The 27,865-nt window shown below is 42.3% G+C and overlaps 1 protein-coding gene across 1 annotated transcript in view; it reads right to left on the bottom strand.

Moving 5' to 3' along the window:
- Nucleotides 1-1,889: 1,889 nt before the first annotated feature.
- RTN4RL2 (reticulon 4 receptor like 2) overlaps nucleotides 1,890-27,865 on the bottom strand; it is a 121,104-nt gene continuing 95,128 nt past the window's right edge. The window contains exons 3-4 of the mRNA XM_089687546.1: nucleotides 27,764-27,773; nucleotides 1,890-1,990 (exon numbers count right to left, since the gene is read on the bottom strand). Of these exons, the coding sequence (XP_089543672.1) occupies nucleotides 1,890-1,990; nucleotides 27,764-27,773 (111 nt within the window). The remainder of the gene's footprint in view (nucleotides 1,991-27,763; nucleotides 27,774-27,865) is intronic.

Here is a 27,865-nt window from a genome sequence, read left to right as displayed (position 1 = left end):
ATGCTAAGGAGGAGGTGTAATCTCATATCCTCTCCTCTCTCTCTATAGGAACAGGAAACTACAGTTCCCATCAATCATTGGGAATTGCAGTGAGTGTGGGCAGGCACAGTAGGCCTGTCCATGTTGAATGTGTACTTATCCACTTCAACATAAACCAAGCCTCTTCATTCTCCAACCACAATGCTCAGCACCACACAGCAGGACAGTTAGATGACAATCTTATAAATGCAAAGCATTCATGTGCAAAATGTTTAGTTCATTCCATGTAGTCTACTTTAATTCAATATTTAATTCTCCCCCTTCTAGTTTTCTGTTACTGGCTGCTATCTTCACATGCAATATCTCTCCTTCCAGCCACAACAGCAGATAATCTAATTGCCCTTGCATTCTTTACTTGTTTTATTACTGAACTATAGACACATGACCATAATTATATATTTTACAAACTGTATCTTTCTGTAATAACTGATGGGTACTGATAGGCTGCACCGGTGAGGCTATATTGATGGGAACTGATGAGGCTGCACTGATGGGCACTGATGAGGCTGCACTGATAAGACAGCACTGATAAGACAGCACTGATGAGGCGGCAGTGATAAGCTGCACTGATGATATGGCAATGATAAGCATCACTGATTAGTACTGATAAGCTGCACTTATGGGCACTGATACGGCTGAACTTATGCTGTTACACAGTTAATATTTATGTTAATGTACATGAGAATTCATATAGTTTATTTTTTGTACCATTTCCTATGGACATTTCTATAGTTAGTTATGCTGCCATCCAGTGGTCTTATTTGGTAATGCATTTGTTTTATATTGCCTCCCTGAGATCTAGGACACAATTCCTTTTTATATGAAGCTCCTCCCTTCTTGAGTTCAGCACTTCCTGTGTCATGGAGGCAGCTAACAGTCCACATGTAACTGGGACACATGTATTCTGCATAGTACGCTACAGAAAGTATCATCTTTTGACCGCATAATACTGGAAACCATTCATTCTGCTGTATCCTGTTTCACATGTACAGAATAAAGCAACTTCTGGATGAACACAGTATTGGTGAGTTCAAGCTATCTGATAAGGATTGCCCACAGTGATTATATCTGCTTATACAGGCTAGGTAGAGAGGTCTCACAAGGGATAAATCGCCATCACAACAATCTGAGTCAGAATAGTCAAAAGATGCATAGAATCCCTACAGCCTGCTGTGTATATGTGTGTGCCTAATCTGCAATCAAGCTCAGTGCCATCCGCCATCTTGCAAAGCACATGGTCGCACAAGCTTACTGCAATTCATGTGAATGTTGAAAACTGTTTCTCTGCATTGAACTGTGTTACCCCACCTGTCTAAGCTGCTGGTCGTCTTCTTAAAGAGACAGTACCAATTTTTGCAGAACAGTAAAAAATGTCTAGACAAGGCTCTGAACACTCCTTTATGGCCGAATTAACGCAGATACATCATTCCTCTGAACCGGCAGACGTACAGGGAGCAGATTCTGCAGACATTCCCGAACAGAGCGTAAAACCCAAAACGTACAATAAAGCCGACACAGAAACTCAGGGAAAACTATGAAGCCACTAGAGATGAGTTCTCCAGTAATCTGTCAGACCTCTGGGACCGAACTTCACAATGCATGTCAGTTTTGTCACACTTTATTGATCAACCAGCTGAATTAAGAGACTCTATAAATTGCCTATCTGCTGCGTATGAACGCTACCAGCGGCTGTCTGTAAAATACTCAGCTTTCTTGCAGGACTCTAATATAGAGGATTCTTCAGCAGAACTGACCAGGACTGATGTACTAAACCAACAAAGGGATCTTGCAGTGCAAAATGCTAAGTTTAAAGCAGAACTCCGCATTACTCAACTGCAGGAGACCAGATCTCACAGATCCACCTCATCCAAGCGTACTGCACTTTCTTCTAGATCCTCTCGCTCCAGAAGTTCGACGTTAAGCGATAAGCTAATAGAGGCCCGCGCTGATGCTGAATCAAAAAAGGCGCAAGGCTCTTTTACCAGAAAGGAAGCAGAGGTAGAAGCACGCAAGATAGCTCAACAAGCAGAGATGATAGCTCAGCAAGCAGAGATGGAAGCTAAAAGCAAGGCTCAACAAGCAGAGATGATTGCTCAGCAAGCAGAGATGGAAGCTAAAAGCAAGGCTCAACAAGCAGAGATGATTGCTCAGCAAGCAGAGATGGAAGCTAAAAGCAAGGCTCAACAAGCAGAGATGATAGCTCAGCAAGCACAGATGGAAGCTAAAAGCAAAGCTCTCCAAGCACAAATGGCTTCTCAACAAGCAGAGGCAGATTCCCAAATAAAGATTCTGCAGATGGAAGGGGAGGAAGTAGCTTCCCTAGCAAGGCTGAAAGTCCTTGAACAAGCAATGGGACAAAGTACTAATTCAGACTGCCTTATCCCAGCAGAACTGGAAGATCCAGTTGAACGCACCAGTGAATACGTATTAAAGCATAACATTTGCGAAGATACAGAGTCATCTCCTGTACCTCCTACTAACAACACTGTTCTGACTCTCAACACAGAGACCTCTCAGCTCCATATGCCTAAGCCTCTTCAAATCTACAACACAAGTACATCTATGCAGCAAACCACATCAACTCCTGCCAACAACAAGGTGACTTCCAGTGACAAGTCGCAGCTCAAGCCACAGCCAGCACAATCCTTAGAGACTACACCACAGTTAAACGCTCATGCAACATCATTTTACCCTGGTAAACCTCACCCTACATCACCAGAGAACTTTCACACCCAAGGGGTTCCACAAGTTACTTTGGCACCAAAGAGTGAGAGATCAGACTTGAATGACTTTGCCAGATATATGATTCGCCGTGAGCTCATTAACACCAGCCTCTCAAGGTTTGATGACTGTCCAGAGAGCTACAGGGCCTGGAGATCAACCTTCAAGGCTGCTATTGCTGATCTCAACCTTACTACTAAGGAAGAACTTGATTTGCTCATAAAGTGGCTGGGACAAGAATCTGCAGATCGTGTTAAAAAACTGAGAACAGTACATGTTGACCACCCAGACGCAGGTCTTGTTGCTGCATGGGCAAGACTTGAGCAAGCCTATGGTAGCTCTGAAGCCATAGAGAGCGCTCTATTCAAGAGACTGCAAAACTTCCCAAAAATAGGAAACAGAGACTATTGCAAGCTCCAAGATCTAAGTGACCTCCTCATGGAGCTAGAGTTGGCAAAGACAGACCCACGTCTATCTGGACTAAGCTTCCTGGACACCGCTCATGGTGTCAACCCAGTGGTGTCTAAACTGCCATACGGCCTGCAAGAGAAATGGGCACAACAGGGCTCAAGGTACATAAGAGACTATAACGTATCCTTTCCTCCATTCTCATACTTTTGCAGGTTCATTAGTGATCAAGCCTGGATGAGAAATGATCCCAGCTTCAGCGAACCAAACTTGGCTGCTTCATCCTCATCATCATCAAGGTATGATAACACAGCAGCTAAACGTAGAGACTGTACTAGAGCAATATCTGTTAAAAGGACAGACATCTTACCCTCCACAACCATGCCTACTGACCAAGGCATTGTGGATGCCAGAGATAAAGACCCTAATCGTCAGTGTCCTATTCACAAGAAGCCTCACCCTCTTAAGAAATGTCGTGGGCTTAGGGCAAAGACTTTACAAGAGCGCAGGGAGATTCTCCAGAAACTTGGAATATGCTACAAGTGCTGTGCTTCTTATAACCACTTTGCTAAAGACTGTAAAGTTGTCATCAAGTGCACAGAATGCGGTAGCGACAGACATGTTACAGCCATGCATCCTACTCCACTTCCAGACAACCCACAGCAGCTACCTACCTCAACCCCTGTCTCAAATTATGGCGGGGAGCAACAAAGTCATGCTCTAGCCAAAAGTAATGTTTCTTCTTCATGCACAGAAGTCTGTGGAGAGGGACTGGATCACAAATGCTGTGCCAAGATATGCCTAGTCAAGATATACCCAAAGGATCATCCTGAGGAAGCTGCTAGGATGTATGCCATAATAGATGAACAGAGCAACAGATCCCTGGTTAAGCCTAAATTCTTTGAGATCTTTAGATTAGAAGGTCACGCCACACCGTATACTCTCAGAACCTGTTCTGGTCGTGTAGAGACCTTTGTCAGAAGGGTCGATGGATTCATGGTCTCTCATATCAAGGATGGAGAAGGCATACCCCTCCCAACATTAGTTGAGTGTGATCAGATACCAGATGAAGAGAAGAGATTCCTACTCCAGAAGCTGCATATCATCATCCTCACTTAAGGCACCTTGCTGATGAGATTCCGGCGATGGACAAGAGTGCTGAAATCTTGGTCCTGCTAGGAAGAGACATTCTCAGAGTACATAAAGTACGCGACCAATGCGATGGACCTAACAATGCCCCTTATGCACAAAGACTTGACCTAGGCTGGGTAATAGTGGGCGATGTATGCCTGGACAGAACGTCATCTGAGATCCACTCCTTCAAAACTTACATGTTGGGAAATGGACGTGCATCCCACTTCAAACAGTGCCCTCACCATTATGAAGTAAAGGAGAAGCCTCTTGACATCATCCAAGTACCTGATGTTACTCTTGTTCTTTGTGATGAAAACCTAGGTACCACAGTGTTTTGTACTATAAATGATGACAACAAAATAGCCTTGTCAGTCGAAGATAGAGAGTTCATCAAAATAATGGACGAAGAATTCTTCCAGGATGAGTCTAACAGCTGGATCGCACCATTACCTCTTCGTGCTGCAAGGGCCACACTCCCAACCAATCGTGAACAGGCTGTATCCAGATTCAACTCACTTCAACAAACACTAAAGAACAGGCCTGAAATGAAGGAACATTTCATCGCTTTTATGAAAAGGATCTTTGACAAGATCACGCCGAACCAGCGCCACCACTTCAAAGACACGATGAGTGCTGGTACCTGCCTTTCTTTGGAGTGTATCATCCACGTAAGCCAAAACAAATCAGGGTAGTATTTGACTCCAGTGCCAAGCATCAAGGCGTATCCCTGAACGATGTTCTTCTCACTGGCCCGAATCTAACCAACCTTGTAGGTATACTTATGAGATTTAGAAGAGAACCAGTTGCCATAACTGCTGATATTGAGCAAATGTTTCATTGTACGTGAAGACCATAGGAACCTCCTAAGGTTTCTGTGGCACCGTAACAACATGGACAATGAGATAATTGAATACCGCATTAAGGTACATGTTTTTGGAAATAGTCCCTCACCCGCTGTTGCAACATATGGTTTACGAAGGACTGCCCTTGATGGAGAAAAGGAGTATGGTGCGGATGCTCGACACTTCGTTGAGAAAGACTTTTATGTTGACGATGGACTTAAATCTTTACCTACAGACGAAGAAGCCATAGACCTGCTCCAAAGGACACAAGGTATGCTTTCCGAGGCTAACATCAGACTACACAAGATTGCCTCGAACAGTGTCGCTGTTATGAAAGCCTTTCAACCTGGCGATCATGCCGCTGGGTTTAAAGATTTAAATCTTGGGAAGGACATGCCTCCTGTACAGAGAAGTCTGGGGCTACGGTGGGACTTATTAAAAGATACCTTCGGCTTTCAAGTCGGCTCTGCAGACAAACCATTTACCAAGCGTGGTGTTCTGTCTGTGGTGAACAGCTTATACGATCCATTGGGATTTGTGGCTCCCATCACCATACAAGGTAAAGCCTTACTTAGACAGTTCTCAGAGTCTATTAAAGATTGGGATGCTCCGCTGCCTACAGACAAGCTTCCAAAGTGGGAGTCCTGGAAACAATCTCTATATGCCTTAGATGGAATCAGTATACCACACTGTTACACCTCAGCTTCCCTTGCTACAAGTCAGGGAAAAGAGCTTCACATCTTCTCAGAAGCATCTGCCATAATCAATTCAAGACCACTTGTTCCAGTTTCTACAGATCCAGAGACCCCAACTATCCTTACCCCAGCTACTCTACTTACCCAGAAGCTTGGGTCCGTTCCTGTTCCACCTGGAAACTTTAAAGCAGGAAATCTGTGCTATGACCAGTGGAAGCGAGTACAACACCTCTCAAACTGCTTCTGGAATCATTGGAGAATGGAGTATATTTCTACTCTGCAAGGACGCAGAAAATGGCAACGCCTGAACCCTAACATTAAAGTTGGAGATCTCGTTCTGCTGAAGGACCAGCAAGCTGAAAGAATGGAGTGGCCTATGGGACTCATTGTAAAGAGCATTCCTAGTGATGACGGCAAGGTACGCAAGGTGGAGGTGAAAGTTGCAAGACAAGGGACTGTAAAGACTTTCAGCAGACCTATCACGGAACTTGTTCTGCTCTTGCCCTTTGGAGAATGAACTTGCTTGCGTATGCTGCTGGATCCAACCTGTGACTTCAAGAAGGAAGTGTCTTGAACTTTAATTGATACAACTTGAAGCCTTACATTATAATTGTTGCACTATATGCATGTTCTCTTTTTTATGTCTTTCAGGTCTTCAAGACATCAAGCAAATTGCGCTGTTGTTTATTTGCAATTGTATAACTACCGTTATGGTTTAAATAGTGACATTTACAATGCCAGACGGGGAGTATGCTGTTACACAGTTAATATTTATGTTAATGTACATGAGAATTCATATAGTTTATTTTTTGTACCATTTCCTATGGACATTTCTATAGTTAGTTATGCTGCCATCCAGTGGTCTTATTTGGTAATGCATTTGTTTTATATTGCCTCCCTGAGATCTATGACACAATTCCTTTGTATATGAAGCTCCTCCCTTCTTCTTGAGTTCAGCACTTCCTGTGTCATGGAGGCAGCTAACAGTCCACATGTAACTGGGACACATGTATTCTGCATAGTATGCTACAGAAAGTATCATCTTTTGACCGCATAATACTGGAAACCATTCATTCTGCTGTATCCTGTTTCACATGTACAGAATAAAGCAACTTCTGGATGAACACAGTATTGGTGAGTTCAAGCTATCTGATAAGGATTGCCCACAGTGATTATATCTGCTTATACAGGCTAGGCAGAGAGGTCTCACAAGGGATAAATCGCTATCACAACAATATGAGTCAGAATAGAGTTGATGGGCGCTGATAAGGCTGCACTGACAAGGCTGCACTGATAAGTCTGCACTGATTGGACACTGATGAAGGTAAACTGATGGGCAATGGTGAAAGTACACTGATAAGGCTGCACTGATACGCTGCACTGATGGGCACTGATGAAGGTGCAGTGATGAGGCTGCACTGATGGGCACAAATGAACATACACTGATGAGGCTCAGCAACCATACCCCGGCTATCCACAGCCCTCAGGTGGCACCATCCTCGCACTCATTCACAGTTGTCACCCCAGCAACTAGAAACATCCCAAAATACACAGCTGTCACCTCTTAACCCAGCAGCTCCTCTTTCCTCCTCTCCACAGCTGTAACTTCCCACGCTGCATACTGCCTTCTAAGGCTCACTACCCATACTCCTTATAGCAGCCGACACCATTATTAGCGGACAGCACGGACACATGCACTCACTGCTCTGCCTGTCTCACATAGCAGCATGGACGGTGGGAGGTACTGGCTCCCGAGACTGGGTTGATAGCACTGGGACAGATAATACTGGAGGGGAGAGTTGTGGAAAGAAGATATGTAACTTTGGATAATTAGCGGTGGATGGGAAGAGTAGAAGTGGCTGCTGCAAGAGGAGAAGGACAGCATTTGGTGTTTTTTACTTGCAACACTGAGCCACTGGATATGGGAGGCTGGACAGACCCAAAGCATCCTGCTTCCATGAACGGTACAGACCGGGAGTCTGAGAGTTGCGATCGGGCCACTACAGCAAGCAGGGGCGGAAGTATATCCCTGCTTTCTGTAGATAGAACTACAGATGGGAAGTGCCAAGATTGGTGGCTGGGGGAATAGGAGGAATAGCAGCCATTGGTCTTACAAAAAGGAAACCACAGGGGATTAACAGTTTTATCTGAAAATCATTAACCTATTTCAGAGCAAGTACTGAGTTAACAAAAAGATGGATGATATATTAAGTGAAGGAAGAAAATCATCAAAAAGGACATGTTAATACGTTTTTGCCCGGAGTTCTGCTTTAACTGTCTGGCTGATTTGTGGTTTTACTAGCCCTAGTCCCATGATGTACTCAAGGTAGTTTGCTTTCTCTCTTTCTATGGTTGATTATTCGGGGCTCATGGTAAATTTTTCCCTCCTCAGGGTGTCCAATGCTGGCCATACACAGTTAGAAAATTGTTCAAAAAGTTTGATACACTTGATCGTTTGACTTTCGAAATGTTAGTGAGTCATGTGATCGCTGAGTTCTCACACTTGTAGCCGGCTTGTAGACTGATGCTGCTTCTACCTAGGTAAGTATAACTAGGGGAAAAAACAATCCCATACTTCTCTTTAAATGGAAACCACATCAAAAATGCATGCAAAACACATATAAAATGTAACACACTGTCACGGTGAAAGGTCAGGTTCAGAGACCAGTTGCTATAGCAGTAAAAGGCTTACCTGGAACCAGCAGGATAGGTACACCAGCGGATCCCCCTGGGAATGACGCAGGCTCACCTGAGGTGCGGGGTCTAAGTATTAACCGGTATTCACCAGAGCTCCTAATGGTGGAGATGGATTGGGCTGCGTGTTAATACCAGGTCGCAGATCTCAGGATCACCCCACCAGGGAATGAGCAGACTGGGAACCAATAGCGGATCAACAGGTTAGGGATCAGACGAAAGCAGAGTCGGTCACAAGCCAAGGGTCGGTCACAAATGGTAGCAGATCAATCGTGGTCAGGAACAAGCCAAAGGTCAGTAGCGGAGGTGTAGACAGCAGCAGGAACAGTAGCAGGATATTGGCTGGAAAGGCACAATAATCTGGCAAGGAGGAAGTCCAAGGACATGGCTTATATAGGAAGTTCATGGGAGGAGCAAGGAGTTCAAGGTTCAAGAGCAAACAAGGCACAAGGCAGGATTATCCAATAGATGAGGCAAAGTGTTGTCCAGCATCCCAGGTAGCTCAGTGAGTAGAGTTACTGCCTGACACAGTAGAAGTCCCAGGTTCAAGTCCAGGCCCTGACACACACCTGTGGTAAGTTCTCAAGCCCCAGTTTACAGAATTGCATGACAAGGGAAATCACATTATATTCAATGGTGCTCATCTGATCACTTCAGCACACTGCGATTTTGAAAAATGTTTACTTCAGTGCAATTTCAGCCCCACAGACTTCAATATTATCTGCATAGATAAGGAGCATTCCTATGATGACTTTGATGGATTCAATGTTTTTTTAACCCTCACCTCTCCTCCCTGGTCATCCTTCATCCATCGATTTTGATACAGCTGCAATTCTGGAACCTTCCTTCAATTGATCAATTGACCCTTCCTTCAATTGATCAGCACTTCCTTCAAACTGACTGATCGACCCTTCATTCAATCAATCAATCAATCCTTAAATCGATCAAAGGAAGGATCAAGCGATTGAAGAAAGGATTGATCCTTCCTTCAATCAATCAAAGGAAGGATTGATTGATTGAAGGAAGGGTTGATCAATCAAAGGATCAAAACCGCTCCAGTGTGAATCTAGGTTTTAGGCAGCAAGGGTGAGGGAGGAGAGGTGAGCTTTTAAAAAAAAACACGGATCCATCAAAGTTGCATAGGAATTTTTCTTATCTATGCTAATGTGACTTCTGTGAAATAGAACATGTGACATAGAAGTCTATGGGACTGAAATTGCGCTGATGTCGGAATGTAACGTGATTTCGCTTGCTATGCAACTCTGTGAGAACTTCTAAAGTCTAATTGGAATTCTCATCAAGATCACATTAATAGTCCACTGGAAACCACATGAAAACCACATTAGAATACTGGGAATTGATAAGAGGAAAATGTAATGCAAATGCAGCAAAACACATCAAAAATGCATAATGCATTGTGTTAAATTTAACGCAAAGCTGGACAATGCATATGCATTTTTCATACAGAGCAGTGTGAAAGTCATTTAAGGCAGCCAATATATGAGTCAGTTTTTTTTTTAAACAGTGGGTTGAACAAAAAAAATATAAAATTCCTTCTTCCTCCATCACTTGATGTGGATGCGGGAATCCTCACCGCTAAGCTATTTTATTCTAAAAGTGGGGAGACTTCCCCGTCATCTGAATATACTGATCCTTATTGCTGGCTATAGCCTGGAGCACTGCTTGAAAGTGGAATATCCATCATGACTGATGCACAGCAGTCGATTGGCAGATCCACTTCTGTATAACCACCCTGCCCATATATGGATGGAAATTCATCGGGTCCTTGTTGAACTGGCCGAATTGCGATCCATGTATGGCCAGCTTAAATCATAGAAAATCCCTTTGTTCCTTTGCAGAAATTCTGGGCTCAGGCTTTTTACATTGTAGTTGCCATCTGCACACTGTCCACGCCAACCTGGAGCTCAAGTCTCTCATTCATCAAAGAAGTCACTGATTCTTTGTTTCTCCATGGCTTCAGCAAAGTTACATGACAGAGCTGGGTAGGTTTCCTTTGTCTGATTGGTGAACCCTGTAATAAACTACCTCCACGTTAACCACAATCTCAAATAGACCTTATCACCTGGCCAGGAACTTACTTTCTGTGGGGACAGGAAGACCACTTGATCCCCTAATGTGAAGTTCCTTACTTGAGCCAACCTATTATAAACTCAGTGTTGTGACTCCTGGGAACTTTGCAAATATTCCATGATCAGAGGCATCACATCCTTCTTACATTTTGGAAACATACTGTATTTTAGAACAGAGGGTTGGACTCACTTTCCTATTCTTTGAGTAGGCCAAGCAGGGTTTCCCATGGTCTCTGTCCATATTTAAATTCAATGAGAAACCCGTGGAGGCTTGGGGCACTTCATGAATGGCATACAAGTGTACTTGCAAAAAGGTAGACACTATTTTTTCCATCTTTTTGCAGTACCCAACTCAGCATGGTTTGATGGAAACATTCAACTTGGCCATCTGTCTGCTGATGAAAAGATCACCTTGCACACCTCTGTCATTCTCTTAGACATGAAAAAAGTGCCTTGGTCAGTAAAAATTTCCCTGGAAAAAACCTGCGCTTGTAAACATTTGAAGCAGTTCACCAGTAACAGGGTAGTCTCCCCCCTGGGAGAGTAGCTCAGTTTCAAAATTATTTTCCCAGGTAACATCATCCTTCCCTTTTTTAGCTGGATGAGGAGATCCTTCCTCATGTTTCATGTCATATATCATCATCTGGCATTTTTATAACAACATCCGCTGACTTTTAGAGGTCTGATATAACTATCTACAGATTCATGTGCAAAATAAGAAAGCCTGCAAAGAGCCACACATTGCATATGCTCATTTTGCCATGGACGTATAAAATAAACGTATAAGATTGCTACTATAAACGCATATCCGTAAGAAATGCAGTGCTGAAAACAAATAAAACTTCAAAAACGTGTATCATCAGCAGTTTTACCACATAAAGGACCACGTAGTGCAGTGCTGCATATGATAATGGAAATGAGACTATAATCAATTCATTTGATTCTTGAGGATTTCAATGCTTTTATCTACATCCATTCACTGAGGATATTTTATAGTGTGTTCTATTTTATTCATTATAATACCAGTAATTTAATACATTTTTAAAAAAATATACACTATGGGCATCTATATTTTTTGCTCTGCATCGAGCATTTAACCCTCCCCAGAATTCCAGGTGAACATCCCAGGGCCCAGAGGAGAGAGACCTGTTACTAGACCCCACCACAGCTAACCTTTAAGGGGACTTCCGATTGACAACAAACCGCCCAGATCTACAGAGGAGGTCTTTCATACCAGATTGCATCCCATTGCACCACAGAGGGGACCTCTGGCTGATACATTTAACAAACGCGCATGTAAAATTGTGCTTCTGGTGAGTGTGCAATTTTACTATTCACCGCACGTCACCGGATTATACGTTCACGCTGGGATATTTAAAGTCCCCATACCCTGATTATTTTCATCAATATTGAGCTATTTATCATCACTTATCATTATAAGATTGTGTACAGTCCCTTTTTGGGTGATTATACTATCTTGATATTTTTTTGGGGCATTAATTCCCATTATCATATGCAACACTGCACTACGTGGTCCGTTATATGGTAAAATTGCTGATGATACACGTTTTTGAAGTTTTATTGGTTTTCAGCACTGCATTTCTTACAGATATACGTTTATAATAGCAGCTTTATACGTTTATTTTATACGTTTAAGTCATTTATCGTTTTTAGCGCTGCGCTATGTTTTTATTATTTTGATTTTAGAAGGTTTATGGTTTCCTTTTAGTGTTCAGCTGCTATTTAATAAGCGCTTGCTGAGTCCCATTTTTTATCTCATTTTGCCATGGACATTGCACCCAAGTATGTCTCCAGTTATGAGACCTTCAGCATTGTATGATGCCAATCTTCTGGGGTACTGAGGATCCTGGTAGCCTCGCTATTGGAGTTGGGACTGATGCTTCACTGGATTCCTTTAGGCTGATTCCAGGGTTCTGTACTGTGTTTTTTCAAAAGGAATAATTTTTCCCCATATGTGGAGGCAAGCTCTTTATGTCTGGAGGGGGTCAGCAGTTCCTCAGTTGATATGTATCTTTTAATTCTCTGAGCCAGTTGAGTAGCAGGTTTTTGGGTCCCCATAACTTGCAGGTCAGCCAACAGTGACCGAAGGTACTGATCCAACATGATCCTCTCCATTATTTGGGGTCCTGTTAAAATCTTGGGCTGTAGTCACTTAATAACAAACTGTATCAGATTGTGCATTTGTAACTGTGATAGCTGATCTGATAAGTAGCTGGAATAGTTTTTACCCAATGTGCTCTGATAGTGGTTATCTCTTCCAGATGGGTTAGAATCCCCAGTTTCAGGCAGTCATAGGGGTTGATTTACTAAAGGCAAATCGACTGTGCACTTTGCAAAGTGCAGTTGCTCCAGAGCTTAGTATTTTAAGTAAAGCCTCACTTTGCAAAGAATACCCAATCACATGCAAGGAAAATAAAAAAATTACAGTTTTGCTTGCACATGATTTGATGATGGAAATAAGCAGAACTTCAGCTCATGTACTAAGCTCTGGAGCAACTGGCCTTGCAGAGTGCAACTGCACTTTTAAAAGTGCACATTCTATTTCCCTTTAGTAAATTAACTCCATGGACTCTAGCATCTTCATGAGTGCCTTTTGGAGGTTCCCAAATAAGAAAGGAGCAATTAGGCCAATCCATTTGTCTTGGGGCTAACCCTTTGCACTCTGTTGTTCTCTCAAACTGTGCCTCCATGTCATCTGTAGATGTCAAGTTTTGTTAAAAAAATAGAGTCAACAACCATCAGTTCACGAATTTGATAAAGTAATTGTACTGCCATAGGCTCCTTTCACACAATCGGTCTTATCAGACCGTACATTCACCTCTATGGAACTGCGGGTGTTACATAGTTACATAGTTAGTCCGGTTGAAAAAAAGACACATTTCCATCTAGTTCAGCCATTATAAGGGAAAGAAACAACCTGTCTACCTCAAATCTGATCCAGTAAAATAGAAAAGGGATCAGTTCCCCTTCTGTCTAGCGGATTAGATCAAAAGACAGTTGGGTGTAAGGAGACAGTCTTTCCGTTTACATCTGACAGCCAATAGAGCAAAGTGAGCTGCGTCCCTGTCCGCTCTGCATAAACTGAACTGACATGGACCTGTCATCTGCCCGCTCTGCTCAGTGGGGGATTAGCGGGCAGATCCCCCACTGAGAGTGAAAGGGGCCTTAGTCATAGTTTTTATTTGTGCTGCTGTGGTCATTTGCATGATGGCTATCTGGGTATCTGCATTCATTTGCTTGAAAGACACATTGGCCAGATGTTGTTCCACATTAGCCTGCTACCAAATATTTCAATAATTCCTCTATTTCTAGTTCAAAGAGGGTAGACACCTTTAAAAGTGTATTATCTTATTTAAGCGCATGCATCCTCCACAGTTGTGAGGATCTTAGGACACTGGCTTTTTGAAACAACTTAACCGTTTATTTAACTCAACATATAATCAGCAAACAGATCCACATCCACAAAAAAACCCCCAAAAAACAAGAAACTACTTCTCAGCTCAAAAAGCCCTGGTAACAGGAAAATAAATATATGCTGTATAGGTAAAGTGGTTGCAAACTTGAGCCATGAAATATAAACAAAGCACATTCTTCTATACTGTGTACTTATCTCTATCACACAGAGTGCAATTTCTCTCTGTTGCCTTCTTCCTCTTACCTGCATGAGTTATTTCTGACAGCTTTTCAGACTCCAAAAGATAATTGGTGACAGGGGAGGAGAGCTCCAGCATACAGTCTGTGATTTACAGCCATGGCGGTACATGTTCCCTTGTATTGTGAGATGGGGCTTTGTCCTTTCTCTCTAACTGAGGACCAGAGCTCTCTTCACTGTGCTCTGTAGTATGAGACTTCAAATGCCAGCCCTCTGCTTTTCAGGGCTGTGAGATGCTGTGTAAAATGTGTGTTTTGGAAGGCTGTAGAGAAGAGAGTGTTCAAGATAAACATGTACAACCAATGTTTTGTTTCATCTCTGTGTGTCACCTGGTACTTGTCAGTTTATTGGGTATATGAAAGGGTTTTCAACCACTTTAAGCCAAGAAAACATCAGCAAAACAGAGACCAAAAAAGAGTACCACAGCCAGGAAAGCACCTTTCTGACATTATCCACATCAAGTAGGAGCAGTTTACACCAACACTCTCATCACTCTATTCCTTCCTCTCTATCTTCAATTTCCTTATTAGCCCTACATATTATATGATACATTATATACACTAAATATTTTAATATATTCATATATACATTATACAATGGAAGATTAATGTAAATAATATTTTCAAAATATTGCATCAAACATCCCGATAAGTGTGCGTAGCATCATTTGGAATTTTAGCATTTACAAATTTGTGAAAATATTGCTGTCATGATGCTTTGGGGTTGATTTACTAAAACTGGATAGTGCAAAATCTGGTGCAGCTGTGCATGGTAGCCAATCAGCTTCTAACTTTAGCTTGTTCAATTAGGCTTTGACATAAAAACTGGAAGCTGATTGGTTTCTATGCAGAGCTGCACCAGATTTTGTTCTTTCCAGTTTTAGTAAATCAACCCCTTTGTGTCTGCTCAAACTAAGGTCGTCTAATGTTAATGTTGCACTTAGACAGGGATTAGTAACCTTTTAGACTTTAAGTCAATTACCAATTAGACAGTTTACAAGCTCTGAACAACCAGCTGTAACAAATCAACTGCTGTGCACCTCCACATCCGAGACCTACTCTACACATCACTGCTACACCCTGTTGAGTGTTCCTGGTTGTATGCCTTCCCACTGGGCTGTTTGTGAAGTTAAATTCCTAAATTTAATACACGTTCTGTTTCCTGCAACTTGAGTATTTACTGCTGTCGCACCATGCCACACCACACTGCACCTTCCCACATGTGTACCTATGCTCCCAGCACTACAATGTTTCAAGTCCTCATGTCTTTCTCCCTGTGTTCCCTGTGCTTATAGATAACCCTGCACTCCTGCCTTCTTGTGGGTTCAGAAGCTCAGTGCTGCAAGAAACTTCTGCACTCTTGCTTTCCTATCATTTCAACCACTCAGTACTTTTAGATACTCTTGCACTCTTGCATTCCTGTGCATTCAGCATTCTGGTGCTGCAAGAAGCTTCACACTCCTGCCTTCTTGTAATTTCAACACCTCAGTTCTTCTAGATAACCGTGCACTCTAGACAATTATGTGAGTCCAGCATTCTTGTGCTCTCCTAAACTCTTGATTCCTGTTCCTCTCTAAATGGGGTCTACTGTAGCCTGCACAGGTGTGCCTGGGTGCCAGAACCTGAGAGCAGCAAAACCTACTACTTCTTGCTAGGTTCTCTTGTGAAAACCAGGCACTCCTTAGTCATTGTGCCTCAAACATGCTACCTTCAAGCATTCAGGCAGAATGGTGGGTCTGAAATCTGTAGCCATTCCCAACACCAACATGCCAACAAACAATAGCACGCTGTATTCATGTAGTTAATTTTTAATTTCAAAGTTCGGTCCCCACCAAACAGCCAGCAGAGTGTTGAAAGCAAAAAGTCTATTAACTACTAACTGCTGTCATGGTGATCACCCATGGATTTTTCCCTATCCAAAAATATCCTTTGCAGGTTAAATACAAAATGCGCTTTTGGAGCTTTCACAGATTGCTACCAGACGGGTTAATTGTCCAACCATCATCTTATCAACTTTGATACTGTTTATTGCTGCTGTCATTCTTTGTCTGAAATACTCCTGTGGTGTTACTACCAGTTGTGAAATGATCTAACCTAATGCTTCTGTTAATGCATTTAGAGTAATAACGTTTTCTTTCACTTATTGAGTCATCATTGAATAGTTGTTCACCCTTAAAGTATACTGTATGTAAACCCTCACCTTGTAAAACAACACATTCAGTTTAAAATAAAAATGTAAGGAAAACATTTTTTACATATACTGTAAAAACGTTTTATTATCATTTGTTCCCCATTTTATACATGACCACATACTCTCTCTTCTAAGCTGCATAAAGAGCTCATGGAGTTGAAACAGCAGCACGGCGGTCTTCCCAGTGAATGTCTGTGCAGGGAGGAAGACGTGTCAGAAGAAGTTTGATCATTAGAGGACAGAAGGCTGAGATCCAGCACTGGTAGAAAACTGACCATGCTGTGCTCTCATGCCTAGTGTGGTAAGTTTTTAATAGGAAAGCAAAGGGACTGGCAGGAACACCAGGGATTGCACACAATGGACGCAACACAAGAAGAATAGGATACTTTTTCATACATATACATGGTACAGCAAGTACATATCAGGGATATGAAAGGTAAGGTTTACATATTTATTAGCTTGTGATGAATATACTCTACTTGCAGTCAGTTTGGTGTCAATTTCTGGTGCCTTTGCAAAGTTGTGTGCAAGATATTGATTTTTGTGCATGCATAAGAGTTTTCAGCAAGCCTCTACCCAGCCAGGTGTGTCAGAGAGGACAGAGCTGTTCGCAGAGTCAAGGCACAAGAACAGAGAACTCAATACATCCAGGGTCTCCCTTTGGGGGTAAACACTACATATGAAACCTGCAACAGAAGAGGCTTGAATATCCACTGTGTAAAACTTATGAATGCATCAATAGAAGCTGGCAACCATGTATATCTGGGAAACAGATGCCTGATTCTGAAAAGCCTATGAAGCACTGACAGATTTGGTAGAGGGGACAGACTCAAACATTTAATGTGAAAATGGCTTAATGTAGCTTAATGTGTAATAAACTACATAAATCTCAATCAATTGACTTGAAACTTCGCACAGCCCAAGTTCTCAGCACCCCAAACATTTCCTGGAAGTTTCATAGATGTCAGCCTTCCACAAAGAAAATGGGGGACATTAAGCTTGTTTTTTGGGGAGCTTAATGTGGCTTAACGTACAAAAAAGAGCTTAGATGTTTACCAATTTCCTCCAAACTTCACACAATAGAAGACTCTATCTATGGCAATATATTCTGAAAATTTCAGATCATTTGGTAAATCACACCAAAAGTTGTTCACATTAAGCTATATTTTACAGTGCTAAAACATTTAATGTGAACAGCTTAATGTAAAAAGAGCTTAATGTACCATAATGTGTCTGAATCTCAATCAATTGACTTGAAACTTTGCACAGCCCAAGTTCTCAGCACCCCAAACATTTCCTAGACGTTTCATAGATTTCTGCTTTCCACAAAGAAAATGGGGGACATTAAGCTTGTTTTTTGGGGAGCTTAATGTAGATTAACGTACAAAAAAGAGCTTAGATGTTGACCAATTTCCCCCAAACTTCACACATTAGAAGACACATTAGAAGACTCTATCTATGGCAACATATTCTGAAAATGTCATTTAACGTGAACAGCTTAATGTAAAAAGAGCTTAACGTACCATAATGTGCCTCAATCTCAATCAATTGACTTGAAACTTTGCACAGCTCAAGTTCTCAACTTCCCAAACATGTCCTAGAAGTTTCATAGATTTATGCCTTTCACAAAGAAAATGGGGGAGATTAAGCTTGTTTTTTGGGGGGCTTAATGTGGCTTAACATCCAAAAAAAGAGCTTAGATGTTTACCAATTTCCCCCAAACTTCACAAAATAGAAGAATCTACATCACGGGTACTGAATTAAAATTCATGGAGGTACAGTTTTTAATACTTTCTTATTGCAGAGGTCCGAATCTCATTTTTCTTCTATGACTCAGGTCTTTAACGTCACAGCACCTTTTCAAATAATGTCCTCAGTCCCCCTTTTCCAATCACACCCCTCTTTACATCACAGCTCCCTTTCACATCAGAGCCCCCAACATTACAGCCACGCTTACATCACATCCCCCTTGCAATCATAAACCCTTCCCTCACATCACAGTCGCCTTTGCAATCACAACCCCCCACATTACAGCTCACCCCCTCTTGACATCACAGCCCTCCTCCTCACATCACAAACCCTTCATATCATAGCCCCTCTTTCACATTACAGCCACCCATATCACATCACAGCCTGCCCATAATACAGCTCCCCCATCTTACATCACAGCCTGCCATATCACAGCTCCACATCTCGCATCAAAGCTCCCCCTTCTCACATCACAGCCCGGCATATCACAGCTCCCCCTCCCGCATCACAGCTTCCCCTTCTCACATCACAGCCCTCCATACCACAGCTTCTCCCTCTCACATTATTGCCCCCCTCTCACAAACCTTCATATCACAGCGCCCCCCCCCCCATTCTCATCACAGCCCCTTATATCACAGCTCCCCATTCTCACATCACAGCCCCCTATATCACATCACAGCCCCCCATATCACAGCCCCCATATTACAGATTCTCCCTATCACTTCACAGCTCCCCAAGTATTACAATTCCCCTCTCTCACAGCCACTCATCTCCGAGCTCACCCCTCACAGCTCCCCCCTCTCACTTCCCAGCCCCCCATATCACAGCTCCCTCTCTGACATCACAGCCCCCCCATAATCTTCCCCTAGCTTAACTCAGTGTTGTGGAGGGCGGGGAGAGTGGCAGGGTAGACTCCTCTTCTGGGTGCACACACCTGCTGCCACTAGGCTCCGTGCCTCCCGCCCTCCTCCTTACTGTGGGTTCAGTGGTGGATGAGTGCATTGGGGGGAAGAGGTTGAGCATACTCCTGTAGACCTTACTTTTCTCCAGCCCACTCTGCTGTGACTTCAACAGCAGTGGCAGGTGAGTGAATGTGGGGGGAGGGGATTTGGGTCCTCCTTGCTGTGGGTTCAGTGGCGACAAGTGTATTCAGGGGGAGGGCAACTGCTGTTCCCCCTGTAGACCTTTCATTCCTTCCGCCCGCTCTGCTGCGGTGGGCGGGTGCATGGGGGGGTCCAGGTCCCCGTCCACCTTGCCATTTCTCCCACCCTCTGCAGGACAGTAATCCTTAACATCTGCAGTGGTGGGAGGAAAGGCGTCCGCTCAGGCTGCTGGGTGGTGCGGCTGAGGTCCGTACTGAACTTGGTCTGTGTACGGACTGCAGTCCGCCATTTAGTGAAGCCTGTTCTACATGTACCAACAAATTGTGAAAATTTCAGGTTGTTTCATAAAACATGCCAAAAGTTATTCAGAGAGGGAGAGAGAAAGAAGGAGGTGGGGGGGGGGGGGGGACTCTCAATGCCACTACATATCAAGGCTTGACTGGCTCTAATTGCTCAGCTCACAGCACAAGGAGATGAAGCAAAGTGATCACTAAAGTCTGTCAGCCTTTCCTGTACTCTCAGTTGTCAGTAAAGGCAGAAAAGGGTTGTTGGTGCAGAGCAGCAGCGGAGGCAGAATTTTCACGGAGGATATTTCAGGTCTGCCAGTGAAGGATGTTCAGCTGCTTTCTCCAGCTGCTTGCTCTGCTCAGGCTGCCCCCCCCCATCTCTAGTTACACTCTCTTGTTCCTCCAGCACAGAATGCCATCCTCTGTCTCTCTATTCCTGGCTCCCCTAATCACTCACAGCTCTCAGACTCTTCCATAGGCATGGTAAGCAGGGCGGACAATGGAAGAGGTGGAGCAGCTCAGTAGAATAAAGTTGGAGCCTCCTGGCTGTGAATTCTGTGGCTTTGCATATACATCACTGGTTGCTAGATACCAGGCGGTCCTAGCAACCAGGGATTTCACTGGGGGACATTGGGCAGCGGCTACCAGAACCGGAAAGCTGGTCTTCCGAACGCTGGTCTTCGAATGGTACAGCAAACAGAGGATTCTGAGCCAGCTGTTATGCTACCCCAATGTGCAGGCAGCATGGGTTACAGACTCCCTTGGATGCAGCCTTCATAGCAGCCCAGGGGGGCTGTCATTCCTAGGACACCACCTCCATGGACAGTACAGACCGGCAGTCTGTGTATCCTGGTCCGTCCACTGCAACAAGCAGGGATGGAAATATATCCCTGCTTGCTGGAGAACAGAACTACAGATAAGAAGTACCAAGACCAGTGTCTGTGGGAATAGGAGGCATAGCAGTGATCGGTCTTACTAGAAGGAAACCAATGGGAATTAAGGGTTTGATTTAAAAATACCCAGGCTATTTCAGAACAACTACTCAGATAACAAGAATATGGATTACATATTCAGGGAAGGCAGGAGATAAGCAACAAGAACATGTAAAAAAAAGTTTTTGCCCACAGTTCTCCTTTAAATGTTAATAATCTTTAGTCTGTTTTACCAAACAACCTGAGATTTTTATAATATGTTGGCATAGAGTCTTCTATTGTATACATTTTGAGGAAATTGGATAACATCCAAGCTCTCTTTTGTACTTTAAGCCACAATTTGTTCACCTAAAAATAAGTACAGCACCCCCCTGACCCCCAGAGGCGTAGCGTGGACCCTCAAAGGCAGGGAAGGCTGAAATTTTGTTTTCGTGCAGATCCTAGGCCAGTGAAGGGATGTGCAATCAAAGAAAAGTTAGGTGCCAGTCAGTTTAAGTACATCTTTGAATTCTTTATTGGGGAACTTCATAACTGGGAGATAGGACATAGGGTTTAAAACATTCATGTCAAAACTATATTAGAAAAGAACTCCAGACTCACCAGACCCTTTCAGTATTTCACAGTGCAGAATCAATAGGAGCACAAGCCGGCACTGGTTATTAGAGGAACAGCTAAATATGGATAGTCATGTGATCTTCAATAGGTCAGACAGACTTGCCCCTTAGGTACATTCTAGTACCAGGTACCTCCAGTAGCCATCCAGCTTCTCTCATTCTCCTCCTCAATCAGCATGTGAGGCCCCTTCTATGCTTGAGGCCTAGTCAAACCTTCCCCGCACATACGCATTACCTCCCCAGGTCAAACCTGGAGGTAGACTGTACTAAAATTGAGCACATAGCAATTCTCATGAATATATACAGTGGATATAAAAAGTCAACATACCACTATTAAAAAATTCAGGTTTCTGTGATGTAAGAAAATGAGACAAAGAAAAATGATTTCAGAAAAATTTCCACCTTTAATGTGACCTATAAACTGTACAACTCAGTTGAAAAACATACTGAAATCTTTTCGGTAGAGGGAAGTAAAAATAAAAGACTAAAATAATATGGTTGCATAAGTGTGCACACCCTTAAACTAATACTTTGTTGAAGCACCTTTTCATGTTATTACATCACTTGGTCTTTTTGGGTATGAGTCTATCAGCATGGCACATCTTGACTTTGCAATATTTGCCCACTCTTCCTTGCAAAAACTCTTCACATCTGTCAGATTGCGAAGGCATCTCATGTGCACAGCCCTCTTCAGTTCACCACACAGATTATCAATCAGATTCAGGTCTGGGCTCTGGCTGGGCCATTCTAAAACTTTAATCATCTTCTGGTGAAGCCATTCCTTGTTGATTTGGATGTATGCTTGGGTCGTTGTCATGCTGAAAGATGAAGTTCCTATTCATGTTCAGCTTTCTAGCAGAAGCCTGAAGGTTTTTTGCCAATACTGACTGGTATTTGGAACTTGGAAGAATGCACTTCCCAAGCATGCACCACAAGCCAAGAAATCCCCAGTGATTGGCTGGTGAGCTACAAACACACACTCATAATATTCCCCCATTGGCTGTCCCATGTTACGGCCACTACACAAGGTTGTAGGGGCTACACAAGTTTAATGTCACTCACTTGCTTTGTGGGAGATCAAAACCCATGAAACTTCTAGAAAATGTTTGGGGGTGTTGAGAACTTGGGCTGTGCAACGTTTCAAGTCAATTGATTGAGATTTAGGCACATTATGGTACGTTAAGCTCTTTTTACATTAAGCTGTTCACATTAAATGTTTTAGCACTGTAAAATATAGCTTAATGTGAATAACTTTTGGTGTGATTTACCAAATGATCTGAAATTTTCAGAATATGTTGCCATAGATAGAGTCTTCTATTGTGTGAAGTTTGGGGGACATTGGTAAACATCTAAGCTCTTTTTTGTACGTTAAGCCACATTAAGCTCCCCAAAAAACAATCTTAATGTCTCCCATTTTTTTTGTGGAATGCTGAAATCTATGAAACTTCTAGGACATGTTTGGGAAGTTGGGAGCTTGGGCTGTGCAATGTTTCAAGTCAATTGATTGAGATTTAGGCACATTATGGTACGTTAAGCTCTTTTTACATTAAGCTGTTCACATTAATTGTTTTAGCACTGTAAAATATAGCTTAATGTGAATAACGTTTGGTGTGATTTACCAAATGATCTGAAATTTTCAGAATTTGTTGCCATAGATAGAGTCTTCTAATGTGTGAAGCTTGGGGGAAGTTGGTCAACATTTAAGCTCTTTTTTGTACGTTAAGCTACATTAAGCTCCCCAAAAAACAAGCTTAATGTCCCCCATTTTCTTTGTTCTTTTGCTTTGTTCTTTGCTTAAGGCAGGCTGGCATCCCTTGGGTAGCCATGCTTCCTCACTCAGCTCTGACCAATCAGCAAACAGGCAAACATCACCTGATTTCCTGGAGGCGGAGGAGAAAGAGGGAAGTATCTCTCTGCCTGTGTGTCTCTGTTTTGATTCACCTGGGCACCCCAACCATTTCCATTTTAACCAGCATGTCAACCATGGCTGTGCCTTAGGGGACAGCCTATTTCGCCTAATGGTAGAACAGGCCCTGATGGTGGAGGTTACTTGCAAGTTTGGAGCTGCATTTCTGAAAATAGAGTTGAAAGTTTCATCAGGATCAAAGGTGTCCTCAATGCTGAGAAATACAGGCAGATACTTATCCATCAGTCTATACCTTCAGGGAGGCATGTGATTGGCCCCAAATTTATTCTACAGCAGGACAATGACCCCAAAAATGCAGCCAATGTTAATAAGAACTATCTTCAGCATAAAGAAAAACAAGAAGTCTTGAAAGTAATGGTTTGCCCCCCAGAGAGCCCTGGTCTTAACATCATCGAGTCTGTCCCAGATTACATGAAGAGACTAAGGATTTTAGACAGCCTACATCCACAGAGGATTTGTGGTTAGTTAGTCAAGATGTTTGGAACAACTTATTTGCTGAGTTCCTTCAAAAACTTTGTGCATGTGTACCTAGAATAATTGATGCTATTTTAAGGCAAAGGGTGTTCACACCAAATATCAATCTGATTTGGATTTCTCTTCTGTTCATTAGCTTTTCAATTTGTTAATTGATAAAAACAAACTATGCCCACTTCTATTTCTGAAAGTATTCTTAAAGTGATATTAGCATTCATAAAAAAGGGATTAACTCCAGAGATAAAACTATAATTCTACCACTTTACAGAACTCTGGTTTGCCCACATCTGGAGTATGCTGTCCAGTTCACTAAGAGGAGATTGAGAAGAGATATGATAACGATATACACATATCTCAATGATGATCCCAACATAGGAAGAAATCTATTCAGCTTCAGGGAGCTTAAAAAATGACATTGGAGAAGCGGTTTAACCTTAAACTGCACAGGTAATTCTTTACTGTTGCAGCAGTAAGGATGTGGAACTCTGCGGGAAGTATAAATAGTTTCAAAAGACTCTTAGATGGGCATCTTAGTGAATGCAATATACAAGGATATGGGAAATGATATAGATTAAAACACACACACAGGTTTAACTGGATGGGCTGGTGTCTTTATTCAACCTTACCAACTATGTAACTATATTAAAGGCAACTGAAAAAAATGACAAACATGTTATACTTACCTTCTCTGTGCAATGGTTTTACACAGAGCAGCCCCGATCCTTGTCTTTTTGGGTCCCCCACCTGCGCTCCTGGCCCCTTCCTCCTGCCAAGTACCCCAAGAACAAGTTTCTTGCTATTTGTGTCTCCACCCCCTCTCTCCTTGTTGGCTCACTGGCTGTGAAGTTTTTTTACTTTCATCCATAGAATGCATGAAGGTAAAAAACCTTGAGCCTTTAGAGAAAGATGTGTATAATGTTAGAGTAGACTACAAGTATATGCTGAGACATCTAAAAAAAAAATCTCTGAGATTTAAGAAGGGTAAAAGGCTCCAGTGCTAATATTTGGTTAATAATCCAAGGTTATTATTTTGTGAGCTTTTTTTGTCTAAGAAATACCAAATGACTCATTGTATGATGATTCAGAAAATGTTGTGACAGTACACACTCTGGATTTTTCAAGCACTGGAGATAATTGGGACTGTGGATTTTTCTATTTTACAAACTAACATTTGAATATACTGTACTGTTCAAATGAGGGCACTTGTGAAAAATGCTTTAAAGTGAGGATGTTTTCAAAAAGCAATGGATGGTTGATATTAAATACCAGTCTACAAAGTGCATAAATGAAAAAAGCTAAACCAAATCAATATTTGGTGTATCTACCTTTTGCCATTTAAGTGGACCTTTCCCCCTTTTCAGTAAAAATCACATCAGCATACAGTTCTGGTATGAAATACCAGATATGGTACCAAGCATGCTGGTATGAAATCATGGTACCAAGCATGCTGGTATGAAATCATCTTACATTCTTTAGTTAAACAAATATTTTTTTTGCTTTTACTTTTCATCTTTTTACCATTAATGTTTTTCCACTTCCTGTTTGAGTGAGGCACTGGTGATATAAACCTCGCCTCACATGTGCATCCTGAGAAGTTACAGAATTTATAAGTTTGGAAAAAAGACACAGGTTCAGCCAGTTTGACCTATCTGTGTGTGTATGTGTTTGTATTCTCTAACAATTATCATAGCCTTATATATTCTGCTTCCTGAGAACATCTAAAAGTTTTTTTGAAGTTGTCTGCACTCTCCGCTAGTACCACTTCCTGGGGGATGGAGTTCCAAATTGTTACTGCTCTATCAGTAAAGAACCCTTTCCTCAATACTAAGGTTAAGCCTCCTTCTAACCTCAGATCATGCCATGTGTCCTCTTTAGGAACCTTAGAGTAATCAGTATATTACATTTATTGGAATCATCTTTGATATATTTGTACATTGTAATTATATTAAGTACCTCTTCTCCAAAGTGAATAATTGTAATCTGTGTAATCAACCCTCATAGCTGAGATCTTTTATCAATTGTGTTGCCCTTTGATGAACTCTTTCTAATTCAACAACATCTTTCCTAAGGATTGGAGACTAAAATGGAACTGCATAATCAGGATGAGTTCAATCCATTGTTTTGTACAGAGGTAGACCCTTTTTAATGCATGACAGTTTTTTTCTAGCTTTGTCAGCCATGCCTTGGCATTGCATGCTGTTGGCAAGTCTATGGTCTATGAGTAGCCCCAAATCCTTTTCCATCATTGATTTTACCAGGGGAGCCTCTCCTAATGTGTAATTTACATGTGCATTTTTTGCACCAAAGTGCATAACTTTACATTTTTTAATACTGAACTTCATCTGGCATGTAACTGCCCACCTCCAAGGTCTTACCGTAATGATGCTGTATCCTGTGCCAAAGTTATTTCCCTGCATAATTTTATATCTAAGCAAACACTGAAACTGAACTCTTGATTCCAACCTCTATATCATTAAAGCAGAGCTTCACCCAAAAGGGGAAGTTCCACTCTTCCTTCTCTTCCCCCCTCCTCCTCTTCAACATTTGGGACTTAAAAATGTTTGGGGAGCACGTACTTGGTTTTGACAGGTACCAGCTCCCACTTCCGCTTGGACCACCTAGATCATGGGTATCAAACTGGTAGCCCTCTTGCTGTTGCCAAAGAAGAAGTCCCATAAGGCATTGCAATACTGACAGTCACAAGCATGACTCCCAAAGGCAGAGCCATGATGGGACTTGTAGTTTTGCAACAGCTGGAGGGCTGCCAGTTTGACACCCCTGGCCTAGATGATCTGAGTGGAAGTTCTCCTCCCCTGCTCCCTGCCCACAGTCTTCTGGGACACTTCACTGATCCCAAAAAGCTGCGGAACCATTCACAGGGTGCATCCAGCTGCCCACAGTTAACATGTCGGTGCCAGGGACTGAAGCCTGGTGAAGAAACCGGCTTGAATTAGGACAGTGCTTGAACCCTGATCAAGTGAATGTTTATTAAACGTCAGCAGCTACAGTTTTTGTAGCTGCTGACTACATTTTTTTTTTTTTTAACTGAAGAACTGCTGTGATAAACAAATTGAATGCCATTGGCCCTGAGACAGAACCCTAGAGCACACCACTAAATAGTTTAGACTATAAAGGGAATGAGTATCACTATTCTCTGGACAATTTCATGTTCCTATTCATGTACATACAATTTCATCAAATTCAACAGACTTTATTTTATACATTAAGCATTTATAAAGCACAGTATCAAATGCCTTAGCAAAATCTAGGTAAACTACATCCACCGAACTTCACTTTTGATACCTTTATCAGAGGCATATTTCTGTATAGAGTCTCTTACCTTTCCCTCAAATACCTTACATACTATTGATGTTAGGCTGACTGGTCTGAAATGACCTGGTATTCATCTCAATCCTTATATTAAAATTGGTACCACATTTGCTCAACACAAATTAGTTGGTAACATTACAGTCAATAAGGTGTCTTTAATAATTAGAGTGTATTGCCTATAATTGAGCTAAGTTCACTAAGGACTCGTGGATGTAAGTCATCTTGACCTGATGATTTGTTCAAATTAAATTTTTCTAGTCTCATTTGTACCTGGTTTTCAGCCAACCACAGAGGTATCTTCAGTGAAATGTCATTAATATTACTGTTAAAACTATGAAAACCATCTTTTTCATCTGTAAAAACTGAAGAGAAAAAATTATTTAATATATATGCCTTTATCCTTCATTTGTGTCCATCTTTCAGTGTTCATGTGTTTTTGAGGCCTACCTACTCCTGTCTCATGTCTCCTTGCAATTCCTCTGTCACAATTCCCACTCACCTACCCCTGCTCTCCGCATTTTTTGCACTCCTACCACTTTGCACCCCTTCCCCACTTTTAACCCTCTGTCCTGAACCTGGTTATCCCCACCTATTCTGGGCCCCCTCTGTTACAACTCTGTGGCATGGCCACATGATCTCACCACATGACACTGCAACCCTCACTCACACTCTACACACATTGCAACCACTTCCTCGCCACTTTGCAACACTTCCCTCTTCTTAGCACACTTCTTCAGCCCATTCATGACTGATCCAGTAGCACTACCCTACCCACAACAATCTTCCCCTGACCTTACACCTCCTCCCCTACAACACCCCCCCACTTTTGATGCCATTACCCCTTTGCCCTACCTCCCTCACCTTGCTTGACCTGGAACAGACACATTTCTGTTAGTGTTGGATAAAACACAATCATTAAATCATACAGATTCAGCTGTTTAGAAAGGTAGCACAGTATAGCAA

This window comes from Staurois parvus, unplaced genomic scaffold, assembly GCF_062004578.1.
Source record: "Staurois parvus isolate SC_StPar_1 unplaced genomic scaffold, SC_StPar_1.0 ptg000430l, whole genome shotgun sequence".
NCBI classification, from domain to species: Eukaryota; Metazoa; Chordata; class Amphibia; order Anura; family Ranidae; genus Staurois; species Staurois parvus.
Note: the sequence above shows the minus strand (reverse complement) of the source record. Positions and strands in the feature narration are given on the sequence as shown.